Source organism: Aquila chrysaetos, chromosome 24, assembly GCF_900496995.4.
Source record: "Aquila chrysaetos chrysaetos chromosome 24, bAquChr1.4, whole genome shotgun sequence".
NCBI lineage: Eukaryota > Metazoa > Chordata > Aves > Accipitriformes > Accipitridae > Aquila > Aquila chrysaetos.
Window position 1 is genome coordinate 16825226 of NC_044027.1, and position 13008 is coordinate 16838233.

General features: G+C 47.4%; 1 protein-coding gene across 2 annotated transcripts in view; it reads left to right on the forward strand.

Annotated features, from left to right (window-relative positions):
- The first annotated feature begins 877 nt into the window (after positions 1–877).
- COL5A1 (collagen type V alpha 1 chain) overlaps positions 878–13008 on the forward strand; it is a 159901-nt gene continuing 147770 nt past the window's right edge. For both annotated transcript variants that reach the window (XM_030000053.2, XM_030000054.2), the window contains exon 1: positions 878–1251. In XM_030000053.2, the coding sequence (XP_029855913.1) occupies positions 1152–1251 (100 nt within the window). In that variant the 5' untranslated portion in view covers positions 878–1151. The remainder of the gene's footprint in view (positions 1252–13008) is intronic.

Below are 13008 nucleotides of genomic sequence, written 5' to 3' on the forward strand. Positions count from 1 at the left end.
TCTGGTCTCCAGAGGACCTGATCTTGGTTTTGTTGAGGGGTCTGCAGCATTGTGTGCCACCTAGTCCTACAGCGTGAGGTCTGTCGTCTCCTGGGACCCGAGGGAGGGCATTGCTGGAAGAAAGGACCTGGTGTGGGGAAATCACATCAACTTTTGTGTGTGTGTGTGTGTGGGGGGGGGGTTAGTACTATTCTAATATTCCTGCTCTAGAATGCCAGAACAAGTAAAATCATTTGAAGCAGCTGTTTACCAGTCTGATGCATCAGCCACCACTGGTGCGCAAAGGTGACCAGTGCTCAGTGGTGTAGTGAGAGAAAGAGCTGCAGGAGCAGAGCTGGGGCTGGACTCCAGGACAAGCTGTGCATGTAGCCCTTACTGTCCTCCTTGCTTGCCTGCCAGAGGAAGGTTTTGCTAGCCTGGCAAGGGATGCTGCCTTTCTTTTCCCACTCCTTCCTGCTTGCACTTTTACCCTTTGCATGCACGTTTTGCAGCGGCGGCCTCACTTTTTTTTTTCCCCCCAAATCCTTGCGTTTTTCATGCTTCCACAACCCCCTAGCCCTATCTCCCCCCGGAATCAGAAAGAGCAGGGGGGCTGGGAGGGGGGGGGAGGGCGAGAAAACTCCGGCTGGTGTTGATTCCTGTTGGGAAAGGAGGAGGAAAAATACTGTTTTGGGGGGCCGGGACAGCCTGGCTGCTGCAGCCCCGCAGCGTTCAAACTTACCGCGGGGCCGGGCCGGGAGCGGGGCGGGGGTTGGGGGGGGGGGGGGGGGGGGCGGGGGGGGCCGGGCCGGGCCGGGGGGCCGCACCGCCCGGTGCTGATTTGCTGCGCGGCTCCGAGATTGACAAACTCTTGCCTTGGGTTTAAAAGAAGGGAAAAAAAAGGGGGGGGGGGGGAGAGAAAGAAAAGTTTTTTCGCTGCAGGAGCAGGCAGGGGCCGGGAGTGAGCGCGGCGGAGCCCCCGACAGCCCTCCGCCCGCCCCATGGCTTTATAAAGCGGCTGCTCTCCGGGGGGGGCTGGCGGGGGGGGTCTGAGCTGCCTTTCTTCGCTTGTATATAGTTTTTTTTTGTTGTTGTTGTGTGTTGTGTTTTTTTTTTTTTTTACCTTTTTCCCCCCGAGTTGTCCCGAGCTGGTGCCCCTTTTTTTGTGGACCATGGATACGCACACGCGGTGGAAAAGGCGCAGTTGGATACAGAGCTGGCCGGTACCCGCTGCACTGGTGCTGCTGGGTGCCCTGTCCCTCGGCCGGGCAGGTAAGGTGTCCCCGAGTGTCCTGTGTCCCCCCCCGCCATCCCCGGGACAGCGAGTCCCGGTGGCCGCGGGAGGGAGGCGGGTGTCAGCGGTGTGCGGAGCCGGGGGGGGAGAACCGTGCGGGTTGGGGAGGGCGAGGTGGCTTTTGTGCGGGGCAAAACATTTGTCTTTCCTTTAGTCAACGCATTCCGGAAGGGAAAAAAAAAAAGAACCAAAAAAACCAAACCACTCAACCTCCTTTAGCTGCCCGAGTCTCTGAATGCCATTTGTCAGGGGGCCCGTAAAAGGGGAAAAAAAACTTAAAACAATACTTTATTCGCCTTTCTTAAAGCAGACCTGCCTGTTGCTGGGCTCGGTTTTTCTGGAGCAAAAGTCAGGATGTGTTTCTGGAGGCTCTAGTTCATTCTATATCTGCGTGTATATATATATATATATATGCGAATACATATTTAGTCAACTGGAAACCTCTCCGTCTTGCGTAGTTCCTCCTCCTTGAGGAGAAGAAACTTTTTGTGCAGAAGTAATCTGCTCTCCCCTCCGCACATCAAAGCGGCAGATCTCGGTACACAAAAGCTTTGCAGCCGCTTTCTGCTCGGGACCCCAAGGCTCACTCTGCCCCCTCGCCTCGCCAGCCCCGATTTTCAGGGTTTCTCCCTAAAATTGTGCCTGTTGTGGGTGGCAGGAGGAAGCTCTGAAGCACCAGATGTGCAACAGCACTATACAAGCAGCCAGAAAAATCCTGGAATGTCATTTTTTACAATCGTGCAGGAGTGGGGCTAAGAGCTTTATTTCACTAAGCGGACGCTTTGGGTTTGCTGGGTGTGTTTCGAGAGCTCAGCTTTCCAAATGTCTGCCTTCCCCGGGTGGGCTGTGAAATGCCAGAGCAGGGGAGATGGAGACTTGGGGGTCTGTTGAAAAAGTTTTCTGGGTGTTTTCAGAGTGTTTTCTGAGTTTGTAGTGGACGCTTAGAGGCATCGGTGTGCTGAGGTCTTTTTATATTGTATTTCAAGGGAAAGACTACGAAGCGGTTTGTTGGCAAAGCTGATTTTGAAATCTGAAAAGCTAAAGTAGATGGAGTTCTGCAGGGTAACTTGAGAAACTGAGAAGTGCCCTGAAGAGCTGAGCTGTCTGGGATTTGGCTTTCATGCTTGATTTTTGTGTGCTCTAGGGTTTTTTTTCCTGGGAAGCCCGGGCAGTGGTGTTTGCAGGGTTGTTTGTGTGTTACCAGGACAAATGTGTGTGGGATTCTGTATATAGCAGCACGATTGCAAATTATTGTAATTTCTAGGTTCTTAAAATGACCTTAAGGAAGAAAAGGTGGGCGTATGAGGAATGCTTTCATTAATGGTTTGCTTGCAAAGTCTGAGCGAGATGGAAAATAAGTTGCTACTCAATGAATAAAATGCCCCTGGAACATCACTGCAGGAAAAGTTAACGGCAGTCGGAGCTACCACAAGAGTCTGTGTTGTACTGCAGAAGTATTGGACTGTTAGAGCAGTTTTCTGACCAAAAGAGTACTGGAATGATACTAGTTCATCTTGAGTTCCCTTTTAGTGCAGCCAGCTTGCCAGGCCACTCTGTTATTTTGTATTAGTTGAAAACTGTATTATTACCAGTCTCAACTATTTCAAAGGAGAATGACAAAGTCTTCCTTTTTCTTTTGCCTGTACTAATGTTTTAATGGTTTCAGAGCATCCTTAGGCATTTTTCCCTGTTGGTGTATATCCTTCAGACAGCTTCAACATAAGACCTAACTCCTTTTAAAGTTACCTGGTAACTTTTTTCTAAAACTTTTAGGTCCAGCTGTGGGCTGCAGCTGCAGGAAGCAGAGGGCTGGCTGGAGCTAATGCTGCGGTGGGTGGCTGGAGAGCTTTTGTAGGGTCAATGTGCAGCTCCAAGTAATGACTCTTGCAGTGAAAGGCTTTGAGTTTTCCTAATGAGCCTCCTAATAGGACATTAAATAATTTGGATGAGGGAGGAGTCGGATTGGGACTGCTGATGGCATTGACTAATGCTCTTCATAGCTCTTTTTTCAATCTTTCCAAGATGTCTTTGGTTTTATTTCAGCTCAGATTGTTTCTGTTTCAGTTTCATTTTGGTTGGTTTCTCTGTGTGGAGAGGTGAATCTTCTCTGTAATCTTCAGCAGCAGATCTATCGGGTGGCTCCAACGAAAGGGGGAAGACACCTTGCAGAGAGGGTTTCCAGAAAAATAGAGAAATGACAATGTCAGAGGCGACATGAACTGAACTGCCTCTGAACACTGCCCTTCCAGCTCAGATTTTCCCATATTTTAACAGATGATGTCACACAAAAATCTAACCCACAGACAAAGTTGGAATCTGTCTCTGCTTTTACAAATCCCTATAAAATTGAATCAGGTTTCTGGGTGAAAATTTTTGGAAGCAGCAGTTTCCTTTAGTGGCAAAGAAAAGTGTAATAAGAATACATGGCATGCCCTTTAAAAGAAATAAAAAAATGCTGGAAATTATGAAGTATCCTGTTACCATCTGTTGCTTCTCTCCTTGGCTCTTCCCCAGTCATCTAAAATGAGCTAAAAAAAAAAAAAATAATCTTTATCCAGCCAGTTAGAAATGTTTTGTTTAATATTTTGCCAATCAAAAGTGTTGATATTGTTTTACAAGAAGAAATATGACTTTATAAGTCTGGAATTGATGGCAGATCTGATTTCCAGTGTAAAACCTGGATTATGCTGTCAGTGTATTGCCAGATTGGAACAGGACTTTGTAACTTAAAAGCACCCAGCTGTCAGACATGCCCTGTCCAGGGGATGCAGTAGAGGCGTTCAGCTGAGGTAATATATTATTCTTTCGTGTAAGCTGGGGTCAAGATGAAAAATCTTCTCTGACCATTCCCTCCGACGTGGTTTTTGAAGGCCACTCCTGCGCTCGCCTCCCTGCAGTGCTGTAGCCGTGCTGGATGCGGGAGCTGGTTTCAGACTTGCCGTTGAGGAGCCGGTTCTGCTGGCTCCCACTAAAGCTAACAGGAACTTTAGCTCTTCGGTACGAAGCATTGTGGTGTTGTCTGGGCAATAATTTGTTGGGGATTGGAGAAATCCCATTTCATCTCTGGTCTTTAGGGGTAGCTCTAAGGCAAAACCTGTTGAAGAGTTGCTGATTTTTTGGTGTACAAAGGAGGACAACAGTGTCTGGCATTGCTGGCTGGGATCTCTAATAGCGGATCCTCAAATATAAAACCTCTTTTTTAAGAGCAAGAGTAATCCAATAAACAAAACTGTCTTGGTGTTACTCCTACCGCTTGCAGACATAAGGTCTGCCCTAGAACAAAGAAGGAGGGACTGTGAAGGGGATGTGCATCCTTATTTTAAATGAGTACTGTCCCTGCCCCTTGCGTTTTGTTGTTGGAAGAGATGGACTTTTCAGATTAATTCCTTTTTTTGAAATGTGGAGCAAATTAACTAGTAGTTTTCTATCTTGAGAACTTGCAGTCACATCATGGTGTTGCAGGGGATGTGCTAGTACTGATCGGGGTGTGACTCAGTAATGTGGCTCCTGCTCTGAGTTCCCACCTCTGAGCTGCAGGTGTGGATGTGTGAGCCCTGTTACCTGGGCATACCTTACTGGTGGTTCCCAAGAAAAGTTAATCGGAGTGCTATTTCTCTATGTATGGCACCAGCAGCTGCACTGTTATGTGACGTCCTGCATAACAGTTTTTTAAATTTTGAAGTAGCTTTTCTTTTTCTCAGAGCTCCAACATGAAAATCTTTGCCACTGTTCCAGAGGCCCAGACCCCCAATGGCATGTAGATGTCCTGTCATCCTTGGTAGTGTGTGCCCGGCTGCTTTTCTTCTAACATTGAAGATGAAGTCTGGTCCTGATGCTGTCTGTCTGTCTCTGCTTTGGTGACTCAGTTTCCCCTTCTGTCCTGCAGCCCAGTTTCAGGGCATAGGCTTAGAGTATGTGTTCTCACAACTGCTTTGAATTAGATATATTCTCCAAGATGAGACAAAGCATGGCAACAGATGCTGAGAAGCAGAAGGCACTGCTGTGGCATATGCCACTAATGCAGAGGCATTTGTGTGAAGTGCCGTTTATAGATGCTTTTTAGGTAATATGAGTTTTGTCTGGACTTCGGAAATACATCTGCAGGAGCACTTTCCAGGAAACTGCTCTTCAGTCTGGGCTTTTTCTGTTCTGTAGAAGGTAAAGCCAATAGGCAATTAATTTTTTAACCATTACTTTTTCTAGTGTTTTCTTACACTCTGATTCTTCAACCTGCTCCGTGTGCCCTCCCTCTCCCTGTGCTCTCTGGATGCTGGGGCTGCATTGTGGTGCTGTCCTTCCCAAAGCAGGTGGAGGATGGGTGCTGGTCACTCTGTGTAAACCCGAAAGACTACGCTTGGAAAACCAGTATGGAGCAATACTGCTGTGAATGCTTCCGCGCCAGCGGATTGAGGGTTAGGGGCTCTGTGGCCCAGCAAACCTACAAGGGGTAATGAAGGGAAGGGGGGACGGGCCAGCTGGTCCCTGGGGAGATAGTGTATGTTAAAAAAAGTGCGCAAATGAGGTATCGCCATTGTGACTCATGGTTTTATTATTTGTTTGGTTGCCTCAGGATGTGTCTGGAGAATGGTGGGACCTGGGAAGAGTGGGGAGCTGAGCTCCTGGGTGGTTGGATGGTGGCAAATGCTGCAGGTGCAGAGATGGGTCTAGGACCTTGCTTGAGCAAATGATGCAGGCGGGGGCTGCTTGTTCTTAAAGGACTTCCAGAGGGTCCAGTTAGGAGCCTCTCTGGCCCACTGGTTGGCACTGGCATTAGACAGTAAGGACTGGTCTGTGTACGCCGTGGTTCGGGGTGGAGGTGCCCATGTCCGGAGTGATTTGGGAAAAGCAGTTGCATTTGGAGCTCGTGCTCTGCTGTCCTGTGAGTTGAAGTGTAGCAGCCCCTAAGATGGGGGAAATCCCTGCTGTGTTACAATTATAAATTTGGCACTTCATCACGTATGTACACACTCGCCCACGTGTGCTCTTGCCTGGTTTGTTTAGCAGGAGTTTTATCCTCAGGATGCAGCTATCGTTCTATAAAAGGAATTATTTTGCAGAGAAAGGTTTAAAACATTATTTGGGTTGTGTTGAAAACCTGATTATAACTTTTCAATACCTAGATTTTGGTCCATGGCAAATGCTGTTTAAAATGAGAGAAGAATTGTCTGGGAAATAAACTAGGAATGAACCACAAAACACCTCTTCTCAGACTTTTTTCCTGTGGAGGAAGACTTCTTCCACTCTGTTCCATGCTTCTAGGCAGTGTAGACTTCTACTCATCATGTATTTGGGAAAGCCCTGACTCTGCTGCAGGTCTCTGATACTGCTACTGTTGAGGATATTTTGGGAATGCTGAGGCCTTAAACAGTCATCTGCTGGAATTGGGTCAAATTGAAGATCTGCAGGATTTGTCCTACAGTAAAAGTCAGTGTCACCACAGAGGCATGTATGCACACAGGAGTTACGCTGCTTCTGGAATTCACTTTGATAATCTCTGCTGGTTTCCCTGCACTATCCGTGTAGGTCCTTGACTTTTAGCTGCTTTTTAGTATGGAGTGCAACCGTCTATCTTGGATATATGACAAGTCTGTCTGATATAAGCAGCAGGACCCGGTACTGGCATCGTGCTGGGACACACTGTCCCTGTAAAAGGGGTTTCCCCCTGGCTCAGCTGATGTGATGGGGAGCCCCAAGGGAGGGCTGATGCAACCAAAGGCACCGCTTCTCCTGTGCTTCTGGTCCTGCTGAGATGTGGAGGCTTCTCGGTGCTCGGTTATGTTCTTCCGGATCAGGACTGCTCAGTACCTTTTTTGGCTCTTGTTATTTTTATTTTGGATTTCTCTCCGGTTATGACCCCTTTGGAGTGCTGCTATTGTACAGAGCTGTCAGGAACAGCAGTCTGAAGATGTTGGTAGGTTTTTATTCCCTGCTAATGGCATGGTGGCTTTCTGGGGAGGTTTTATGAGATTTTTTTGGAAGGGAAACCCTTCCAGGTGGACACCATCTTTCTGGAGAAGGCAGAGAGCCTCACATCTGTATCAGGAAACAGTTTTGTTGCTGGGGTTTGGCTGTCCCCTTTTGGCTGAGCATCAGCAAGGCAGTGTCCTGAGCTAGCAGCTTCGTTGTTTGGCTGTGGGTGCAAATCCTTGACCAAGGCAAGCAGAATGCAATCTTCAGACCCTTAAGATTTTTTTTTCTGCCTTCTGGTGTTGCCTGTTACCTACTTATACCTTCAGCTGTTGTTAATCTAGGCAGTGCATTCCCTCTCCTTTGCCTTCCTGGGTGGCTTGAGAGATGTTCCTGGGACTGTCTTCTCCAGTTGCAGCCTGGCCTTGCTGTACATCAAAGACTTTATTCTTACTAGCTAGATTGGAGCTTATATGATAGATACTGACTTTGCAAGCTGGCAGTTTTTCTTAAAAATAAAATAAAATGAACCTTTGTGTGAAACAAAGAAAAAGCCAGTATGGGAAGAATGAGCAAAACCAGAAAAAAAAGCGGAGACATGAAAGAATGGAAAAATTTTGTTAAAATCTAATGTTATATGGAAAAAACTTAGGTTGGCAACATGGTATAATTAGCCACTGGGTTACTGTTGGCAAGTTTCGAGGCTCTTGAAATGAAGCCTAGCACCGAGTGAACTGTCCAAATGATGCTGTGGTTTCTCTGTGGATGTGTCTGGAAAATCTTTAGAACTAAAATAAATAAATGAAGGAGCTACACAAAAGGCATTTTTGAGGTTGGTTGCTCTGAGTCTGGGCTCTTTTTCTCTCCAGAAGCCAACAGGATTCTTAGCATCATCTGGAAGCTTTCACAATGTTCAGAGATGTCATTTTTTTGAAACTAGGAAAATGGTATTAATACATTTACAATGCTGGAGTTTTCCTTTATGATTGTGTAATAAGCTGGAGAGAAAAAGGATAGTTTGGGGGTTGAATGAGTGGAGTGAGCTACATCAGTGCTCATTCCTAACCTCTGCTGCAGGCTTTCTCCCAGCCTTTAGGCAAGTCCCCATGTTTCCCATGCCCTGGGGTCTGATCCTGTGTACCTGTATGGAGCCTGGCATTGAGGTGCTGCTTTAACACAAATTTAATGCTGATATGCCAACAAGACGTGTTTTCAAGCACTGAAGTGTTTTAAGAGCTGCTTTTTCATCCCTGGGCCTCAGGTTATGTTAGTGGTTGTGGTCTAGGAGTTCTCTAATTTAAAAATACTTTTCCTCTCTGGGATGGTGTTTTCCTGTCTAGCAACACTAGTACCTCACACTGCAAATCCAGAAGGTTATTTGGATTTTGTCAATAGATTTGGACAGATTTCTTGCAGATTATGTGATGGAGTACAGTACAGACCACCATGCTGTTATATTGACTACTCTCAGGACACTTTGAAGCATTAGATCTATAAATGAAATCTGAAGCAGGCAGAGGATCAATTAGGCAGCCACACACATGCTTCAGTTTACCGGGAAAAAGCCCTTTGGAAGGCGGAGGGATGCAAATGGAAGCGGGGTGCTGGATCCTGAAGCTGGATATCCCTGCGGGGTTTTGCATGCTAAGCCTGTGCTGTGGGCAGGAACAGGAGGTCAGGTAAGCTGATGTCAGTCTGTCTTTTAGCTGGCTTTGGGGTGGTGACATTCAGCTGTTTTGCTGCTGTAAGAAAGGAATTCCAGTGTATTTTGTTGCCGAGTGCTCTGCCACAGGCTGTGGGCTAAGTGCGTTCATCCCTATGGGTTTGGTTTGATTTCTTGAGAAGTCTCCCATGCCTGATGCTATATTCCTTGTGGTGCTTAGCCCTGCGGCTGTAGATTCACTGGAGAAAGATTTGAAGGCCAAACCTTAGTTTTGCTGTGCTCAGGGACAGTTTTCCATTGGTCTGGATGTCACCCAAAGGAGCTAGGCACCCTGTTTGCATAATGAGGGATTGGGGTGCATATTTGGGGGACCGTTGGTTCTCCTTGGGAGGCTGCAGCTTGCTGAAGACCTGAATGATCTGCCTAGCTTAAATGCAGCTAAATATTACTGTTAGCTTGGGATGACCCTGTATGCCATCCCTGCCTGGATCAAGCTGTGCATCTGCAGCCAGGGGGATGCTAATTCTTTCAGAGTAAATAAAGTAATAAGTTTTTTTCCTGGCTCAGCTTTTAAGCAAACTGTTTAAAGGCCTTTGCTTTTCTTGTCTTTCTGCACTTCACTGCTATAACTTGCAAAGGACAGGGGAGTTTGCAGCTCTGCTGGAAATGCTGTAAGCAGTTGATGGGGGAAAACTCCTAGAGAGAAGAGAGGTCACTAAGGGGTCTGCTGGAGTCCCTGCTTGAAGGGATTGTCAGGCAGTTTTAGTGGCCAGATTTAGGGTTTCATTTACATGTCAGCTGGAGTTTCTATTTTTTGAGTATGGATATACAGGAAAGAGCTGTGCTTTGGCTGAGCTCGTGTACCCTCACGGAGAGCCTCGCTGGCCTCTTCCTCTGCTGTTCCTCCCTCCACCCCCTTTTTTTGTTTCCAGGACAATACTTAAGTAAGAATTCATTGCAGCTGAATTCCTGGAGATGACACTGCCAGTTTCCCAGGATCTCTTCTACTCCTGCAGCATTTTACACAGTGACTTTTGGTGCAGGTCATTCAGCTGCACCCCTCAAATAAGAATTAAGTGGTGGGTTTGTGTGGTCTTTGAGGGCAGTTGTCCTGGATGTGCTGGAATGAGATATCTACTCTGTGTGCTCTTGTCTGCTGTAGGGTAGAGATTTGGTCCGAGGGCTGCAGTTCACCAGCTGAATAATGAATGCATTGTTTGTATGCCCTTATTTCCAGCTTGCACCATTAAAAGTGAATAGAAAGGTCAAGGAGATGAGTCACTGTGAATACAAGTGTCATTCTGCTCAGAAGAAATGGAAAAAAAGGAGCTTCCAAGTGAGGTGTTTCAGCTGGTGCCAAACAGCTCTGTTTCACTGTACTTTCAGGGAGTTGCAAGAGTAAATCTCAGCTGAGGTCTACTGAAGCAGTCAAGCCACCTAAAAGTTAGCAAGGGGCTGGAGCTGAGGTTTGGCAATTCTAGTTGCCAGGGGCTCCAAAGGCAGCTGCTGATGTAGGCTGTGTACAGAAAATCAGGGTGATACTCTGGAATCGTTGGGCTCATTGCTGCTGTTTTGCAAAACAAACATCTGGAGCTTGTAGGGTTAGTAAGCTCTTGTTCTCAGCTTCCTTATATACCCAGCGGTACCCAGCAGAAAAGGCTGCCTCCAGATCAATGTGGAGACTCCTTATACTCAGCCAGGCTGCTTTCTTCCAACGCTTAGAGCAAGGGTTAGTAGTGTTGTGAAGGTGCTGTCATGGGACAGTAATATCTCTTGAAAAGCCAGTGAGAAAATGTGTGCCCTTGGAGCAACGGGAGTCAGCAGGGTCCCAGCTTGGTTCCTGCACTGTCCTGGGGGAATGTCGGAGGAGGGCGGTGGGATGTGCGGGTCTGCAGGGTGCCTGGAGGTAAGCACGGGCCCATCCCCTGCCCTGGCCCTTGCAAATGCCCAGCTGTAAATTAAGCTTTTTTAATTTCCTGCCTGAAAGCTTCGTTCGACAAGCCCCAGGCAGCTGGTTAACCACACTGGCAGAGCGCTGGAAATAGAAATGTGGCTCGTGGGTTGCACGTGTGGAAGGGGGAGCGGTGAACTGTGGATGGGTTAATGCCAAGTGGGTGGGATAGGATGGGGACTTGGCCAGAATTTTCCTTTAATTGATACTGCTGGGGCAATTTCAATAAAACAGCAGTGGTGGCCAGGAGGCCAGAAAACAGAAGCCAGTTCAGAAGTTGTTAATGCTTTTTTTAATGGGGTAGAGTTTAAGTCATGGGCTCCTGTACCTATAGGTTTCCTTTTTCACATGGCTGAAATACCCTCCTTTGGGGTTATCAGCATTTTGGCTAATTGCTTTTCACTGTACTGGAAAGGAAACATCCACCATGCATTTGAGATGGTGGTGTGCTGTGGCAGACACCCCTGTATATTGTTTAGCACTGCTTTAGTATTTTGGTAGAATATGAATCCTGAGAGACAGTACATAGAAATATTTGCATTTTTGATTTCTAGCCATTGGATTTTTCTGTTCTGAAGTCACTTCTCTGCTGTAAAAGAGAGATTCCTCCAAAAAATAACTAAAGCTTTAGAATCTTGATTAATCCTCCCCATCAAAATATACCTTCAGTAGAAAATTAGGCCAATTGTTTTCCTTGCCCACCTAATGCAAGATCACTTCCATGAACAACTTTCAGATGAATTTGCCAGTATAGTTTTGATCCAAGGTGGCTGAAAATTCAACACAAACTCCATTTGATATCAAATGACTGGGAACTGGGACTCATTTGCTAATGATGCAATAGGGTCATGCTGACGGAGGGCTGTAGCAAGGCAGGAGTTGATGGCTCATGTGCATGGGAGCACCGTGCCTGGTTTGTGCGGCGAAGCGTTGGGTCTGTAACCCTTGCGTTGGTATTACGTGGAAGTTAAAGACTTCTGCAGGTAGATGAGGTGGGTGGTAGGTGTGTTTGGCTGCTGACAAGCAGGACGCACCTTCTGGCAGCGTGAGATGTGTGGGACCAGCAGAGCTGCTCTGCGCTTGCCGGTGCGTGATTCCATGGGAGCCACGGCGCAGGAGAAGCCTGCTGCAGGGCAGGAGCTGTGCTGGACGTGCCCTTCGGAAGGTTTCCCCTAGAAGATAGGAGGCTGTCCATCCCCCGAGTACAGCATCTGTTCCCTGACCGTGGGCTGCTCAGTGTCTCCTCTTGGAAAGCTGTCGATTCCTTGAAGGATAAGGACTCCTTGCCTGGAGCCCTGCGGCTGTAGATGCCTTTCTTGATGAGGCCGATGTTTTTCTCTTGATCCCCTTGGGTATTCTGCTTTTTGTAACAGGGAGGGCAGATCACTAAGAATCCCCTCATCGTTTTTGTGCTCCAAAAGCGACACAAGGGTGGGAGGAAGAAGCAGCTTTCATCCTGGTCGCTGCCTTTGGCACACGCTGGTGAGTGTTCATATAGGAAAACTGCTAGGAATGTTCTCTCGCAAGGGTTTGCAGGGATCGGGAGAGGCATATTATCACGTCTTGTACGCTTTGGGAGAAAGTCCCTCACTCCGCTTCTCTCAAATGTTTAAATTAAAACAATCTGTCTTTCTGCAACTGTTGGATGCTTTCCCTGCTGACCTCAGGAGCTGGGACTGGGAGGAGGAGCAAACAGACCCCAGTGCTTATAACTGGCTCTGGCTTTTTTTTTTTTTAAACTTCAGTCCTGGTTCCCTGCAGGATGCAAAACACAAAAACAATAAGGGCCATATCTGCTCTGGAAACATCAATTTTCCCAGTGCTCTGTAATGAAAGAGCTATATCAGGAAGCATTGAAGCCTTTATGTGCTGGAGGCTATTGTCTTACAAGACTATGTATAGAAAAGGCAGCAGACATGCTTAACCCTTCTGCCAGAGCTGGCACAGAGGGTTAAGTCCTCTGCAGTCTCACCATCTTTTTCTTTTCCAGCCACGTTCCCACAGCAAGCTGAGATGCTCCCTGTGAGCAGAGCTAAGCACTGGGCAGGATCAGCCCTTTACCCCTTAAACGGGAAAGCAGAGCCGAGAAGCTTTGCAGCCTTCGGCAGACAGCGGTGCCCCAAGGATGCTGGATGTGGTGCTTTGTACCCAGCCTCCAAACGCAGCTCTGGTCCCTGCTTACGGGATTCCTCTGCACCGAGGGGAAAGTCATCC